At 38.2% G+C, this 14,067-nt stretch overlaps 1 protein-coding gene across 3 annotated transcripts in view; it reads left to right on the plus strand.

The window, feature by feature from the left end:
* The window catches only part of CTDSPL2 (CTD (carboxy-terminal domain, RNA polymerase II, polypeptide A) small phosphatase like 2), a 123,640-nt gene that overhangs the window by 104,233 nt on the left and 5,340 nt on the right, over nucleotides 1-14,067 (plus strand). For all 3 annotated transcript variants that reach the window (XM_011992081.1, XM_011992083.1, XM_011992082.1), the window contains exons 9-12: nucleotides 6,721-6,783; nucleotides 6,888-6,967; nucleotides 11,370-11,496; nucleotides 13,500-13,595. In XM_011992081.1, coding sequence (XP_011847471.1) covers nucleotides 6,721-6,783; nucleotides 6,888-6,967; nucleotides 11,370-11,496; nucleotides 13,500-13,595 — 366 coding nt within the window. The remainder of the gene's footprint in view (nucleotides 1-6,720; nucleotides 6,784-6,887; nucleotides 6,968-11,369; nucleotides 11,497-13,499; nucleotides 13,596-14,067) is intronic.

The raw sequence follows: 14,067 nt of genomic DNA on the forward strand, positions 1-14,067 counted from the left end.
ACTTGTACATTTGTGGTATCTACTGATGGTAAGATTTTTTCAGTTAATGGTAGCATCTCATTCTCTCTTTTTTTTGTTGTTGTGGTTGTTTTTTTGAGACAGGGTCTCATTCTGCCACCCAGGCTGGAGTGCAGTGACATGATCACAGCTCACTGCAGCCTCAACCTCCTGGGTTCAAGCAATTCTCCTGCCTCAGCCCCCTGTGTAGCTGGGACTACAGGCGAGTTCCACCACGCCTGACTGATTTTTATATTTTTTTTGTAGAGACAGGGTTTCGCCATGTTGCCCAGACTGGTCTTAAAACTACCTGGGCTCAAGTGATCTGCTCACCTCGGCCTCCCAAAATGCCCTAGCATTTTGGGATTATAGGCATTGAGCCACCACACCTGGCTGCATCTCATTCTTTATATTCCCCAACTTTGTTGGTTTTCTACTGTTTTAATTCTTCTTGCTTAATTAAATAAGAAATAGCACCGACCAGTCATCTTTTTGATTGAGGGGAAACAGATGTCATACTCTTAAGTGGGTGATTCCTTGGATTCATCATTTTTTAAAACCTATTGCTACAATGGAATTAGAAGGATATCATGGAAAAAGTATCAAAGATGTTTCTTTTTGAAAGTTATGGTCTGCCGGGTGCTGTGGCTTACCCCTGTAATCCCAGCACTTTGGGAGGCTGAGGCGGGTGGATCACGAGGTCAGGAGTTTAAGACCAGCATGGCCAAGATGGTGAAACCCCATCTCTACTAAAAATACAAAAAAAATTAGCCAGGCGTGGTGTTGGACCCTTGTAAGCCCAGCTATTTGGGAGGCTGAGGCAGAGAATTGCTTGAACCCAGGAGGTGGAGGTTTCAGTGAGGCTGAGGCAGAGAGTTGCTTGAACCCAGGAGGTGGAGGTTTCAGTGAGCTGAGATTGCACCACTGCACTCCAGCCTGGGTAACAGAGTGAGGCTCTGTCTCAAAAAACAAATAAAGTTATGGTCATATTATCTGGGCCTAAAAATCATTTAGAAGTATTTTTCCTAAAAAGACTCACATGTAATTTTTTGGGGGAGTCATACTATCAAAATTATCTATGATATTAGATTAAGGTTTAATAAGCATTACTAAGTATATAACTTAGTATATTACTAAGTGTATAAGAAATTACTAAGTATATAACTTGAAATTATATAATTAGACATGAGTTTTATTTTAGACAGACTTTACCACACAATATCTAGAATCAGTTTATAAGTGGATTGTCATTTTAATGACTACCTTTTTCATTTTTTATTTATTTTATTATTTTATTTCTTTTTTTTGAGACAGTCTTCCTCCATCACCCAGGCTGGAGTGCAGTGGTGTAATCTCAGCTCAGTGTAACCTCCACCTTCCCTGTTCCAGTGATTCTCCCACTTCAGCCTTTCAAGTAGCTGGGACTACAGGTGTGCACCACCATACCCAGCTAATTTTTTGTATTTTTAGTAGAGATGAGGTTTTTACCATGTTGGCCAGGCTGGTCTTGAACTCCTGACCTCTGGTGATCCGCCCGCCTTGGCCTCTCAAAGTGCTGGGATTACAGGCGTGACCTACCACACCCAGCCAATGACTACTTTTTTTAAATCCAGCTATGTTAACTATTAATAGCTTTTCAGTACTATGTATATACAATTTTTATCTTAATACTAAAAAATACAGACCATCAGGTATTATTCATATCAAGTAGTATTAGTGTAGTGGATTTTTAAAAATTATACATATGGGTGGGCGCAGTGGCTCACACCTATAATCCCAGCACTTTGGGAGGCCAAGGCAGGTGGATCACGAGGTCAGGAATGACCATCCTGGCCGACATGGCAAAATCCCATCTCCACTAAAAATACGAAAATTAGCCAGTTGTGGTGACACACGCCTATAACCCCAGCTACTTGGGAGGCTGAGGCAGGAGAATCACTTAAACCCGGAAGACGGAGGTTGCAGTGAGCTGAGACCACACCATTGCACTCCAGCCTGGGCAACAGAGCGAGACTCCATTTAAAAATATGTATATCTATACACACACACACACACACACACATATATTCATGTTCTGTGTAAAATTTAAATTGTGGTAAAATCACTTCACAACACTTTTTTTTTTTTTTTGAGACAGAGTCTCACTCTGTTGTCCAGGCTGGAGTGCAGTGGCGCATCTTAGCTCACTGCAACCTCTGTCTCCTGGGTTCAAGCAATTCTCCTATCTCAGCCTCCCCAGTAGCTGGGACTACAGGTGCACGCCACCACGTCCGGCTAATTTTTGTACATTTAGTAGTATATTTAGTAGAGACAGGGTTTCAACATGTTGTAGTCAGGCTGGTCTCAAACTCCTGACCTCAGGTGATCCACTTGCCTCGGCCTCCCAAAGTGCTGGGATTACAAGCGTGAGCCACCATGCCTGGCACTACAACACCCTTTTACAGATATTCTGATAGATGTTCATTTTTTAAAGTTTTGCATAATAAACATGTTCATAAATCTGTATCTTCAAGTAGTAATCTTGAATAGTTTTTTAATATAATTATTTCTTATGACATTTGGCGTTATTTTTTAACTTTTGACGTTTTTCACAATACATTTGGTTTACTGAAAAAATATTAAAATTATTTGTGCTGTAAATAATTATCAATTTGAAGAAACATATGTATACTAGACTGAAATTAAGCTTTTGGCCTTTGGGAGATTACATAATTTTGAAGAGTTGCAAGTTTTAAGAAGGTAAAGTAGAGAAAGGTGTGGATTAAGGAAATGTAGAAAATGGGAAGTAGGCAGCTCAGGAATCTTTGTATGAGAGTAAAATTAGAAGAAAAATGGAGCTAATGCTATTTGTGGAATAGATTTTGAAGCATTCGGAGGCATGTCTATGTGTGCATCTGTCTGTTCTTGTATCTCTGACCTAACACAATAAAGTAATGGTAGTCTGAAGAGTTAAACTCATATGTATTATATGTACCTGACAGATGTTCTTTATTTGTTCTTACCAGACAGTATGTACTGCTTCTTGACTTGTATATCTCTGTTCACACTTTTCTATATCCAGATGACTTAGATGCTGCTGGCTTTATATCTCATCTCTACTACTGTTTCTGAGATTTTGCCTTTGCATCACATGGCACAACCCCATGTGGCCCTAACCCCAGCCCAGTACCTTTCTTTGTTTCTTCCCACTTTCCTTCTGGCTAACTACCTCATTCTCTGCCTGTGTCTTTTAATACTGAAACACCTCCTTGTTCACATGGTGAATCTGTTCTGAGGATAGGAACTATTACTTTCAACAATTATTCTTTCTATTCTCATAGTAAAGAAACACTCTAGCAACATGTTCCTTTATCTTCAGTGCCACCTTTTATCCCCCGTAAACAAACACATTTTAAAAGCAATGTCAAATTTTAAGATGCATGTTATATTTAAGTAGAGTTAAAGTAGTAGTATGCACAATGAAGCTATAGCTTTGACCTAATCTGGAAGTCACTGTATCAGAAGTTGGAAAATGTCCCCTTTGAACAATGTTCCACTTTCTATGGTTGGAAAATATTGTTAACTAGACGTATTCTTGTGCAGTGGAATTGTGTTGTGTTCAGAAGGAATAAATCTCAAAGAGGCCCTGCTTATCTTAGTTTACGCCGGTTGAATATCCCTAATTCAAAAAATGTGAAATCTGAAATGCCTCAAAATCTGAAATTTATCATCAAGCGTGATGGCTCACGCCTATAATACCAGCACCCTGGGAGACTGAGGCGGGCAGATCACCTGAGTTCGAGAGTTCGAGACCAGCCTGGCCAACACAGTGAAAACTGTCTCTATTAAAAATACAAAAATTAGCCGGATGTAGTGGCACACGCCTATAACCCCAGCTACTGGGGAGGCTTAGGCATGAGAATTGCTTGAACCCGGGAGGCAGAGGTTGCAGTAAGCCAAGATCATGTTACTGCACTCCAGCCTGGGCAGCAGAATGAGACAGTATCACCAAAAAAAAAAAATAAATCTGCAACTTAGGTGTGATCAGTCATACCTATAATCCCAGCACTTTGGGAGGCCAAGGCAATATTGCTTAAGCCTAAGAGTTTGAGACCAGCCTGGACAACATAGTGAGATACTGAGAGCCCATCTCTACCAAAAGAAAAATTGTTTAAAGCCAGGCATGGTGTTATGAACCTGTCATCCCAGCTACATGGAAGGCTGAGGCAGGAGGATCACTTCAGCCCAGGAGGTTGAGGCTGCAGCGGCCCTGTTTACGCCACTGCACTCCAACCTGGACAACAGAGTGAAACTTTGTCTTAAAAAAAAAAAAAAAAAAAAAGCCTGAAACTTTTTGAGCACTGACACGACGTTCAAAGGAAATGCTCATTGGATCATTTTGCATTTTCAAATAGGGACACTCAACCTGTACATGGAGCAAGTGATAATAGGGATATTGAAAATAAAACATTTATATATATCTGAAAAAATGAAATATTTTTGGTTACTAACTGCCTGTGAGTGATGAACACTGGCAACAAGTAAAAGGTTCTGATAGTTTATAGTTTATCATCTACCTTGAGATGGAATTCAGAAAAAGTATTGGCAGAATAGATGGGTTTTTCTTCTATCACAAATCTATTTTGAAAAGACTCAGTTGATTAAAGTGATTTTGTTAGTAAAATAATATATATATAAATCTGTCATTATTTGGCTTACCAAAGAAATAAGGTGTTTGTGGTTTTCAATCAAGGCTACAAACTACACCAAATGTTTCAGGATGAGAATGTTAAAATTGATTAGTAGAGCAACTATAGTTAAAATTTTTAGACCCTATCCTAAATGATGGTGATTGGATGCTGAGGATTTGTTTCTTTTTTTCTGCTTTGAGGAGTGGTGTGTGGTTTACTTTGTTTTTGATTAGTCAAGATTGATAGGATTAGGCCGGGCGGAGTGTAATAGGATTACATGCCTGTAATCCCAGCACTTTGGGAGGCAGGCAGATCACTTGAGGTTAGGAGTTTGAGACTAGCCTGGACAACATGGTGAAACACCATCTCTACTAAAAATACAAAAATTAGCCGGGTGTGGTGGTGCATACCTGTAATCCCAGCTGCTCCAGAGACTGAGGTAGGAGAGTTGCTTGAACCTTGGAGGTGGAGGTTGCAGTGAGCTGAGATGGCGCCACCGCATTCCAACCTGGGGGAAAGAGCAAGACTCCTCAAAAAAAAAGAAAAAGACTAATAAGATTAAAAACAAGTAAACCTTTATCTAACCCAGAGAACGGGACAGAGTGATATTATTAGCATAGTAATGATCATTCAAAATTTGTCTTCTGGCCTGGCTTGGTGGCTCATGCCTGTAATCTCAGCACTTTGGGAGGCCAAGGCGGGCAGATCACCTGAGGTCAGGAGTTTGAGATCAGCCTGCCCAACATGGCAAAACCCCATCTCTACAAAAAGTTAGCCAGTTGTGGTGGCGGATGCCTGTAATCCCATCCCATACTTGGGAGGCTGAGGCAGGAGAATCACTTAAACCCAGGAGGCGGAGATAGCAGTGAGCCGAGATCGATCGCACTGCACTCCAGCCTGGGCCACAAGAGTGAAACTCCGTCTCAAACAAACAAGATTTGTCTCCTATAAGTGCTCAGTTCTTAAGGAAATTCTCTATTTTGCCTTAAAATATTCCCAGAACTAGATTTTTGTCATGGGGGCATTTTTGTGTGCATATACATGGATGCCAGAATTGAAACTCCACTAAGCCTAGATTTGAATTTGTTGCTACCACAAAGTGTTTTGTTTGTTTTTAATCTGAATCTGTGAATCTAGTTCAATAAATACTTATTATTTGTGGTATCTGAAATTATAATAGTCACCTTTGAATGAAGTACAGTATTTTTCTTTCTGTAAAATTTTGTAACAAAATGAATACAATTTAGAGGAGTCAGAATGTAAATAGTTTTAATGGATGCTCATGGCTTTTTTGAATATTAGATTATAGGAGCTATATTAAATGTAGGCAAAGAGAGACAGAAATAATAAAATAATGTATGTAAAGCAGCTCTATGGGTACTGTAGTCTTTTCTGATACTGACCATTAGGTTTTGAGAACTGTTGTGTTTGACTATTAGAATTTTAATCTCAAGTAACCAATAGTGCTAATTTAGATGCCACATCTGAATCATTAAATGTAGAATAGCAAGATTGATTTCTGAAAAATTGAGGTTATTTAAACCCACCAATCCAGACGTTTCCTTTTGAATATTATTTACTTTGGTATAAATATAAAATAGAGATATTTTTAGCAGGTAGTTGTTTGAAGGAATTCTGAGTAATTATTGAGGAAGGTCATTGAGACAGGTCAGCTAGAGGTGGACACAATTGGATGGATTCTACCTGGCTGGAAGATGGAGCTTACTGGTGGATCAAAATCTCAGAGGGAAACTTTCCATTTTTAGCTTAAATGTTTATTAAAATTACATTCCAGTGAAGTACTGTATGCTGCTATTTTATTAGTAAAAATGAATTGATCATCAGTGATTATTATTATCCCACCAAAGAGATTGTTTTAAGTGATCGCTTGTATGTGAAATATATTTGGTTTGAGTGGTACTTAGTTAATATTTCTATACTTTAAAACATGAACTTTTTCATTATAATCAAAGTTAGAATACAGCACATCTTAAAAAGAAGTGGTTTCCCATTGTATGTTTATTTGCTGAAATCTATCTTTGTATTTCCTCAGGTTTATGTGAGATTAAGACCATTTTTCAGGGAATTCCTGGAACGAATGTCTCAGATGTATGAGGTAAACATGCTTAAGCTAATTACATATGTATTTTTATTTTATTCAATATAGTACCCATATTTAGACCATGTATAATGATTACTTCTTTTCCCCTGAATTTATAGATCATTCTTTTTACTGCTTCTAAGAAGGTGTATGCAGACAAGTTACTGAACATACTAGACCCTAAAAAGCAACTGGTCAGGTAAATTTAATTAAGAAATAGTGGAAATGTCTGTCACACTGATCTATGAAATTACTGATTCTATTTCATTTTAATGGCCATTTTCAGTTGGCTGCATATGTGTTGAATGGTGAATATAAATGAATTTTTTAAGCCCCTAAACTCTTTAAAAGAGTTCCTAATGATGGAACTCCAGACAGACGTTCTTTAAAGGATACAAAGATCCAGTGCCTTTATTCACTGTGACATCTATATCCTCATTTCTTTTGGGATTGGGGGAGACAGGGGTTTGGGGGGTTGTGTGGAATTTTTCCACATTGTGCATGATGTTTCATCTCCATACGTCTCTGAGATAATGCATGTTAATTTTACTTTTTAATGGCATAGAGAAATAAAATTTATTTTTTAGCAGAAAGGATCAAATTAAGCTCTTGCTTTTTTTGAAAGCAAATTTATCTTCCATGGAAAGAAAATGTTACATGAATCTAATTGGAAATTACAATGGGCTTAGTCACTCAGGTTATCCTGACTGGACTCAGTTCCTTGTGTGTGCCCTGAGCCAGCAGATGCAGTGTGTTCCTGGTTAGTGGGAGTGCCGTGGTGATTTTAAAACATTATGATAATTAGTTCCATTATTTTGTCAGCTGAAGTGAGATAGTAAGACTGCAGCAGTCTTGCTGTATCCTTTAAGATGAGGAGTTAATCTTTGAGTTTTTGACCAATAGCTGAGAGAGATGACACAAAAGGCTCATAAAAGCTTTAATAGGGCCGGGAGCAGTGGCTCACGCCTGTAATCCCAGCACTTTGGGAGGCCGAGTCCAGCTGATCACCTGAGGTCAGGAGCTTGAGGCCAGCCTGATCAACATGGAGAAACCCCTTCTCTACTAAAAATACAAAATTAGGTGGGCGTGGTGATGCATGCCTGTAATTCCAGCCACTCGGTAGGCGGAGGTTGCGAGATCGTGCCATTGCACTCCAGCCTGGGCAACAAGAGCAGAACTCTGTCTCAAAAAAAAAAAAAAACTTTAATAGCTGGCTGCTTTCTTTCTCTTTCTTTCTCTCTCTCTCTTTCTCTCTCTTTCTTTCTTTCTTTCTTTCTTTCTTTCTTTCTTTCTTTCTTTCTTCCTTTCTTTCCTTTCTTTCTCTCTCTCTTTCTCTCTTTCTTTCTTTTTCTCTCTTTCTCTCTCTCTTTCTTTTCTTTTTTGAGGCAGTTCTCACTCTGTTACGTAGGCTGGAGTGCAGTTTGTGATCTCTGCCTTCTGAGTTTAAGAGATTCTCCTGCCTTAGCCTCTCAAGTAACTGGGACTATGGGTGCATGCATGCCAGCACACCTGGCTAATTTTTTGTGTTTTAGTAAAGACGGGGTTTCATCCATGTTGGCCCGGCTGGTCTTGAACTCCTGACCTCAAGTGATTCACCCACTTTGGCCTCCCAGAGTGCTGGGATTACAGGCGTGAGCCACCGCACTCAGCCCAGCTGGGTATTAATTTTCTTAAATACTTTTCCCATGTTGTCTTACTGGAAAATCCTAAACTGTATTTTGTGCTGTTAACAGTACCTTTATTATTCAGTGGTTGCAAGTACGCTGAAAGACTTTTCCTAATGTTCATATTTTGGAGGGTTTTTTCTTCTAAAGTTGTGGTATCTTTTTTTTTAATCTAAAGGGTCAAAATAAGTAAGCTGCAGTCACACAAATGGGAAATGGTATTTTCTATTCACAAAAGTATATTGTAATTTATACTAATTTTACCTCACTTTACTAAAGTATACCCAGTGATTTTGTTTTGATGACTTCATTCATTATAATGATTTCTATTCGGCACCTCCAATATTCCAGGAAACAGTGGTGAGCAACACAAGCTCTTCCCTCTTGGAGCTTTCATTTACTAAAGAGGAACAAATGATAGTCATGCTGTGACAATGTGTTATAAATTAACAATCCTCTTTTAAACCAGATTTATAAAACCTACACACTTGAGGGTTTCCATGTGTTCTTTCTAGTTGTATTTTGAAAAATCTTAAACAAAAGCTTGTATTTTTGTTTGTTTGTTTGTTTTTTTGACACAGATTCTTGCTCTGTTGCCCAGGCTGGAGTGCAGTGGTGTGATCTTGACTCACTGTAAACTTCGCCTCCCAGATTCAAGCGATTCTCCTGCCTCAGCCTCCTGATTAGCTGGGATTATAGGCGCGCATCACCACGCCCAGCTAATTTTTGTATTTTTAGTAGAGACGGGGTTTCACCATGTTGGTCAGGCTGGTCTGGAACTCCTGACCTCGTGATCCGTCCACGTTGGCCTCCCAAAGTACTGGGATTACAGGCGCGAGCCACCGCGCCCGGTCAGCAAAAGCTTTTCAAACAGTAGGTTGTGAGTGCTATAGGGAATTGTCTGTGTCGGTGATAAGATAGACTCTAAGAAATTCCTATGATCTAGGCTGGGCGCTGTGGCTCACGCCTGTAATCCCAGCACTTTGGGAGGCCAAGGCCTGCAGATCACGAGGTCAGGAGTTCAAGACCAGCCCGGCCAACGTAATGAAACCCCATCTCTACTAAAAATACAAAAAAACATTAGCTGGCCATGGTGGCACAGGCGCCTGTAATCGCAGCTACCTGGGAGGCAGAGGTTGCAGTGAGCTGAGAGTCTACAATCGCACTCCAACCTGGGCAACAGTGGGAGACTCCGTCTCAAAAAAAAAAATAAAGAAGAAAAGGAAAAAAGAAATTCCTGTGATCTCTAAATCTCATGGGTTTCTAAAGAAGCAAGTCTACTCACATGGAAGAGTAGACTTTGATGACTGGTACAAACTGCTCTTTGATGACTGGTACAAATAGTTTTCTTCTAAAAATGCAAATATATGCTGTACACCCTCAGATTCCTGAATGAATAATTGGAAGGTTTTTACTGTAATTTAATTAAAATAACTGTAGTATCCACGTACAGATTCATTTGTCTCCTTTCTCAGTGAGTTTGCCACTATTGGTGAAAAGGCATCAACAGTGACTTGAATTTACATGCTGTATCTGCCTTTCCAATTTCCTCATATCCAATTGTTTATAGAAATAAAACAATGAATCTTATTTAGGCCCAACCGAGGCTTGAATTAAGTTACTTAGTCTTTTTTGTTTGTTTGTTTTTTCAAAGTAGAACTGACTAAACCTTCCAGGGGCCAGATGATCATTTGACTGTGATTATTAAAGTTATTCCTTATAAGAAGGGGGAAAGAACTGCTTATACATTTTGTCTGTTAAATTCTTCCTTTTTGCCATACCAACTGGCACTGATAATTTTAAGGTTGAGTTTTTGTTTGTGTGTGTGTATATGTAGATTTTTATTTATTCTTGGTAGCAGTGCGACACATTTTGTGGGTAGAAAATACCCATTTCTTGAAACTGCATAATTTAAAATACAGGTCCAAATAGGTCCTAGGTTTTGCAAAATTGTTAGTGTGATTAAGACACAAGGAAGACAACTTACCAATTATTAATATATACAGAATAGAGTACTTCAAGGTAGAAAAAATTATTATATGTATCAATCATTAGTAATGTTCAGAGACTAATATTTTGGGTATAAATTGAGATTATAATAATCACTTTAGTATTTATTATTGTAAATCCTTTAATAGCTTTCTAAAATGATGTAGCATTTTTCTGTTTGGGTGAAACATCGGGTTACATTTATAATACTTGATACTTAAATCTGAATTCCTCATTTCATTTAATCTCTTTTTTCAAATGATCATACACATATACTAAAAGAAAGAGGGGTGTTTAGGAAAAGTTGAAATGATGGAATGTTTTGGTCTTAGTACCTTTTCTCAAAAAGTATAAGGAAATCTAAAAAGCATTTTTTCAAATGCCAACACAGAAACATTCCTTCTTATATTTTCTATTCTGGCATGTACAGGGATAGGGAGGCTGTGTGGTCCACTGGTTAGAGCCAAGGACTGGGAGCCAGGAGGATCCTGGGTTCCAATGCGGGGCTAACCACTGACTTACTGTGTGACCTTGGGCAAGTCACTTGACCTCCTTGTGCCTCAGTCAACCATCTGGAAAATTGGTTAAAAAGCAGGACCTCGCTGACAACCAGATGCTGCATCTGAGCTGAGCTTTCCTGGGTAAATAAATTACAAAAACAATTTAGAGTTTTTAATCCCCCTTTATTATTTAATTATAACATTTTGGGATAAACTCAAGTTCTTTAAGGCCTTGTAATATTTGGTTGTAAGCTTTCAATAATTGCTAAGAATTTTTATAGTAAAATGGCAGCCCAACGCTTAGGCCCATATTTGTGTTTGAATTTCCTTCAAGAGAGAAACTAATATGGCTTAACCTGTAAAGCCTATGGTATATATATGTGTGTGTATATGTTCTACTTTTTAGAAAGTTTTTTTTTTTTTAATTTGTTTTTATTTTTATGTTTAGGCACCGGCTTTTCCGTGAACATTGTGTTTGTGTACAAGGAAACTATATAAAGGACTTAAATATTCTTGGAAGAGATCTTTCAAAAACTATAATAATTGACAACTCACCACAAGCCTTTGCATATCAGGTAGGAAGAAAGTTGATAGATAAACTCAGATTGGAAAAAATACAATGAAGACACATGCTGCCAAACAGTATATGATGGGAAAAGAAGAGAATTTTCACTGGTGGAATTTCCCTTTAATGTGTCATTGTTTCAGAATTAGAAATGACAAAGTAGTATATTCCTTTTGGAAAATTTTTACTTAAATGACATGCAGCATAAATGAAGAAAAACCTGAGTAAGAAAACTATAAGATAAGCATCATTTAATAGCATTCTTATCAGTTATTAAATCAATAATTAATCAGTAATTTTGAGTACTATAGCTGTTTTAACTATGTTCTTCTGGTTATTTGGTTTAATGTTCTGAAATATTTTCTTAGACTATTTTATCAATATATTTGTACCTTTTGTTAGTATTTCTTTGACATGTAACTACAACTATAGATGAGTCATCCTTCCTTTTTTTTTTTTTTTTTGAGAAGGAGTTTTGCTCTTGTTGCCCAGACTGGAGTGCAATGGCGCGATCTCAGCTCACTGCAACCTCCACCCCCTGGGTTCAAGCGATTCTCCTGCCTCAGCCTCCCAAGTAGCTGGGATTACAGGCACCTGCTGCCACGCCTGTCTAATTTTGTATTTTTAGTAGAGACAGTGTTTCTCCATGTTGGTCAGGCTGGTCTCGAACTCCTACCTCAGGTGATCTGCCCCCCGCCGACCCCCCGCACCCCACAGCCTCCCAAAGTGCTGGGATTACAGGTGTGAGCCACTGTGCCTGGCTGATGAGTCATCCTTTCAAGGTATATTTTAGGTTATGAATATGTCCATGTGATACGATTTTTTTCTGTTTTCTTTTCTGTCTTTCTGGTTTTTTTGTTTGTTTTTTTTGTTTTTTTGAGATGGAGTTTTTCTCTTGTCGCCCAGGCTGGAGTGCAGTGGCATGATCTCAGCTCACTGCAGCCTCCACCTCCTGGGTTCAAGTGATTCTCCTGCCTCCACCTCCTGAGTAGCTGGCACTACAGGTGCACGCCACTATGCCTTGCTAATTTTTTTGTATTATTAGTAGAGATGGGGTTTTGGCCAGACTGGTCTCAAACTTCTGACCTCAGGTGCTCCACCTGCCCCAGCCTCCCAAAGTGCTGGGATTCCAGGTGTGAGCCACCACACCTAGCCCCATGTGATAGGATTTCTTAGATTAGCTTCACAATAAGCCAGTCCAGAATAGGGGTGATGGAAAGTGGATTGGAGTATAAACTAGATTTGTCCTTCTGTGTTTCAAAATGTCTGTAATAAAAAGAAAACAAGGGAAAAGCTGTATATGATATTAAGTTATATTTAGATCCTTACTTTTATTTGTTTACATTTAAAAATGTCTTTAAGAATTTCATCTTGGTTCCTAGATAAAATTATATCAATTATCCTTCATCTCATATACAACATTTAGCCTAAATTTTAAAACATTTTATCCCAGAGATTTTTCACCAGAAAATAAATATGGCTTATGTTCTTGTTTTTAGGCTCCTCTTCAATGAAATACCATTAATTTGTTAAGTTTCTACTATATTTCAGGTTATCCTACTCGATGGGAATAGAATAATGAATGGGAGATATGGTCACTGTATTTAAGGGGAAAAAAGTATAGGCTTTTCTATATTCTCTTTAGATTGGTGGTATCCCATCTTTCACAGTGCCTATCTAGCATTGTACTAATTGTAACTATTTCTTGAAAGAATAAAGGAATATTTTAGTTATATTAATGATCCTTGTAAAATGTGTTTTAATGGAACTTTCTTGTTTAGTTTTATGTACTCTGAGAAGAAATGACACTGAAAAACCAATAGACTTCAATTTATTTCCTTATCCTCTGTCTCTTGCACTATTGAGTTGTCAAAGAAAAGTCTGGCGACATTACTTTTCAAAGGAACTTTTAAATCAGTGTTTACTTAATAAATCTTTGTTTATTTTTTAACTTTTTCCAAACTAGGCAAAATATAAGTAAAAGAGGATTTAATTTCTTATTTATTGTTTTAGCTTTCTAATGGAATCCCTATAGAAAGTTGGTTTATGGATAAAAATGACAATGAACTCCTAAAATTGATTCCATTCCTGGAGAAGCTTGTAGAACTGGTAAGTCTAGCTTATCTTTTTCTGTTGTGATTTTGTTAGCTCAACTATATTGAAATAAATCTTTTTAAATGTCTTTGCTTTGTGTGTACTGACTTACAAAGTCAACTGTGAGCCAGGTCACAGGTGCCATCATAGGTGCCTGTAGTGCCAGCTACTTTAGGGTCTGAGGCAAGAGGATTGATTGAGCCTAGGAATTTGAGGTCATACTAGGCAACATAGTGAGACTCCAGCTCTTTAAAAAATAATAATGATGATGATAAAGTCATCTATCATGGGAGATAAGGGCAAAGGTTGAAAAAGATTATGTGCCTTTTCAAACTTTTTTGTTTTTTGAGGCAGGGTCTCATTCTGTCACCCAGGCTGCAGTGTAGTAACATAATACTAACTCATAGCAGCCTTGACTTCTTGGGCTCAGTCAGTCCTCCTGGCTCAGCCTCCTAGGTAACTGGGACTATAGGCATGTGCCACCAAG

This window comes from Mandrillus leucophaeus, unplaced genomic scaffold, assembly GCF_000951045.1.
Source record: "Mandrillus leucophaeus isolate KB7577 unplaced genomic scaffold, Mleu.le_1.0 Scaffold402, whole genome shotgun sequence".
NCBI lineage: Eukaryota > Metazoa > Chordata > Mammalia > Primates > Cercopithecidae > Mandrillus > Mandrillus leucophaeus.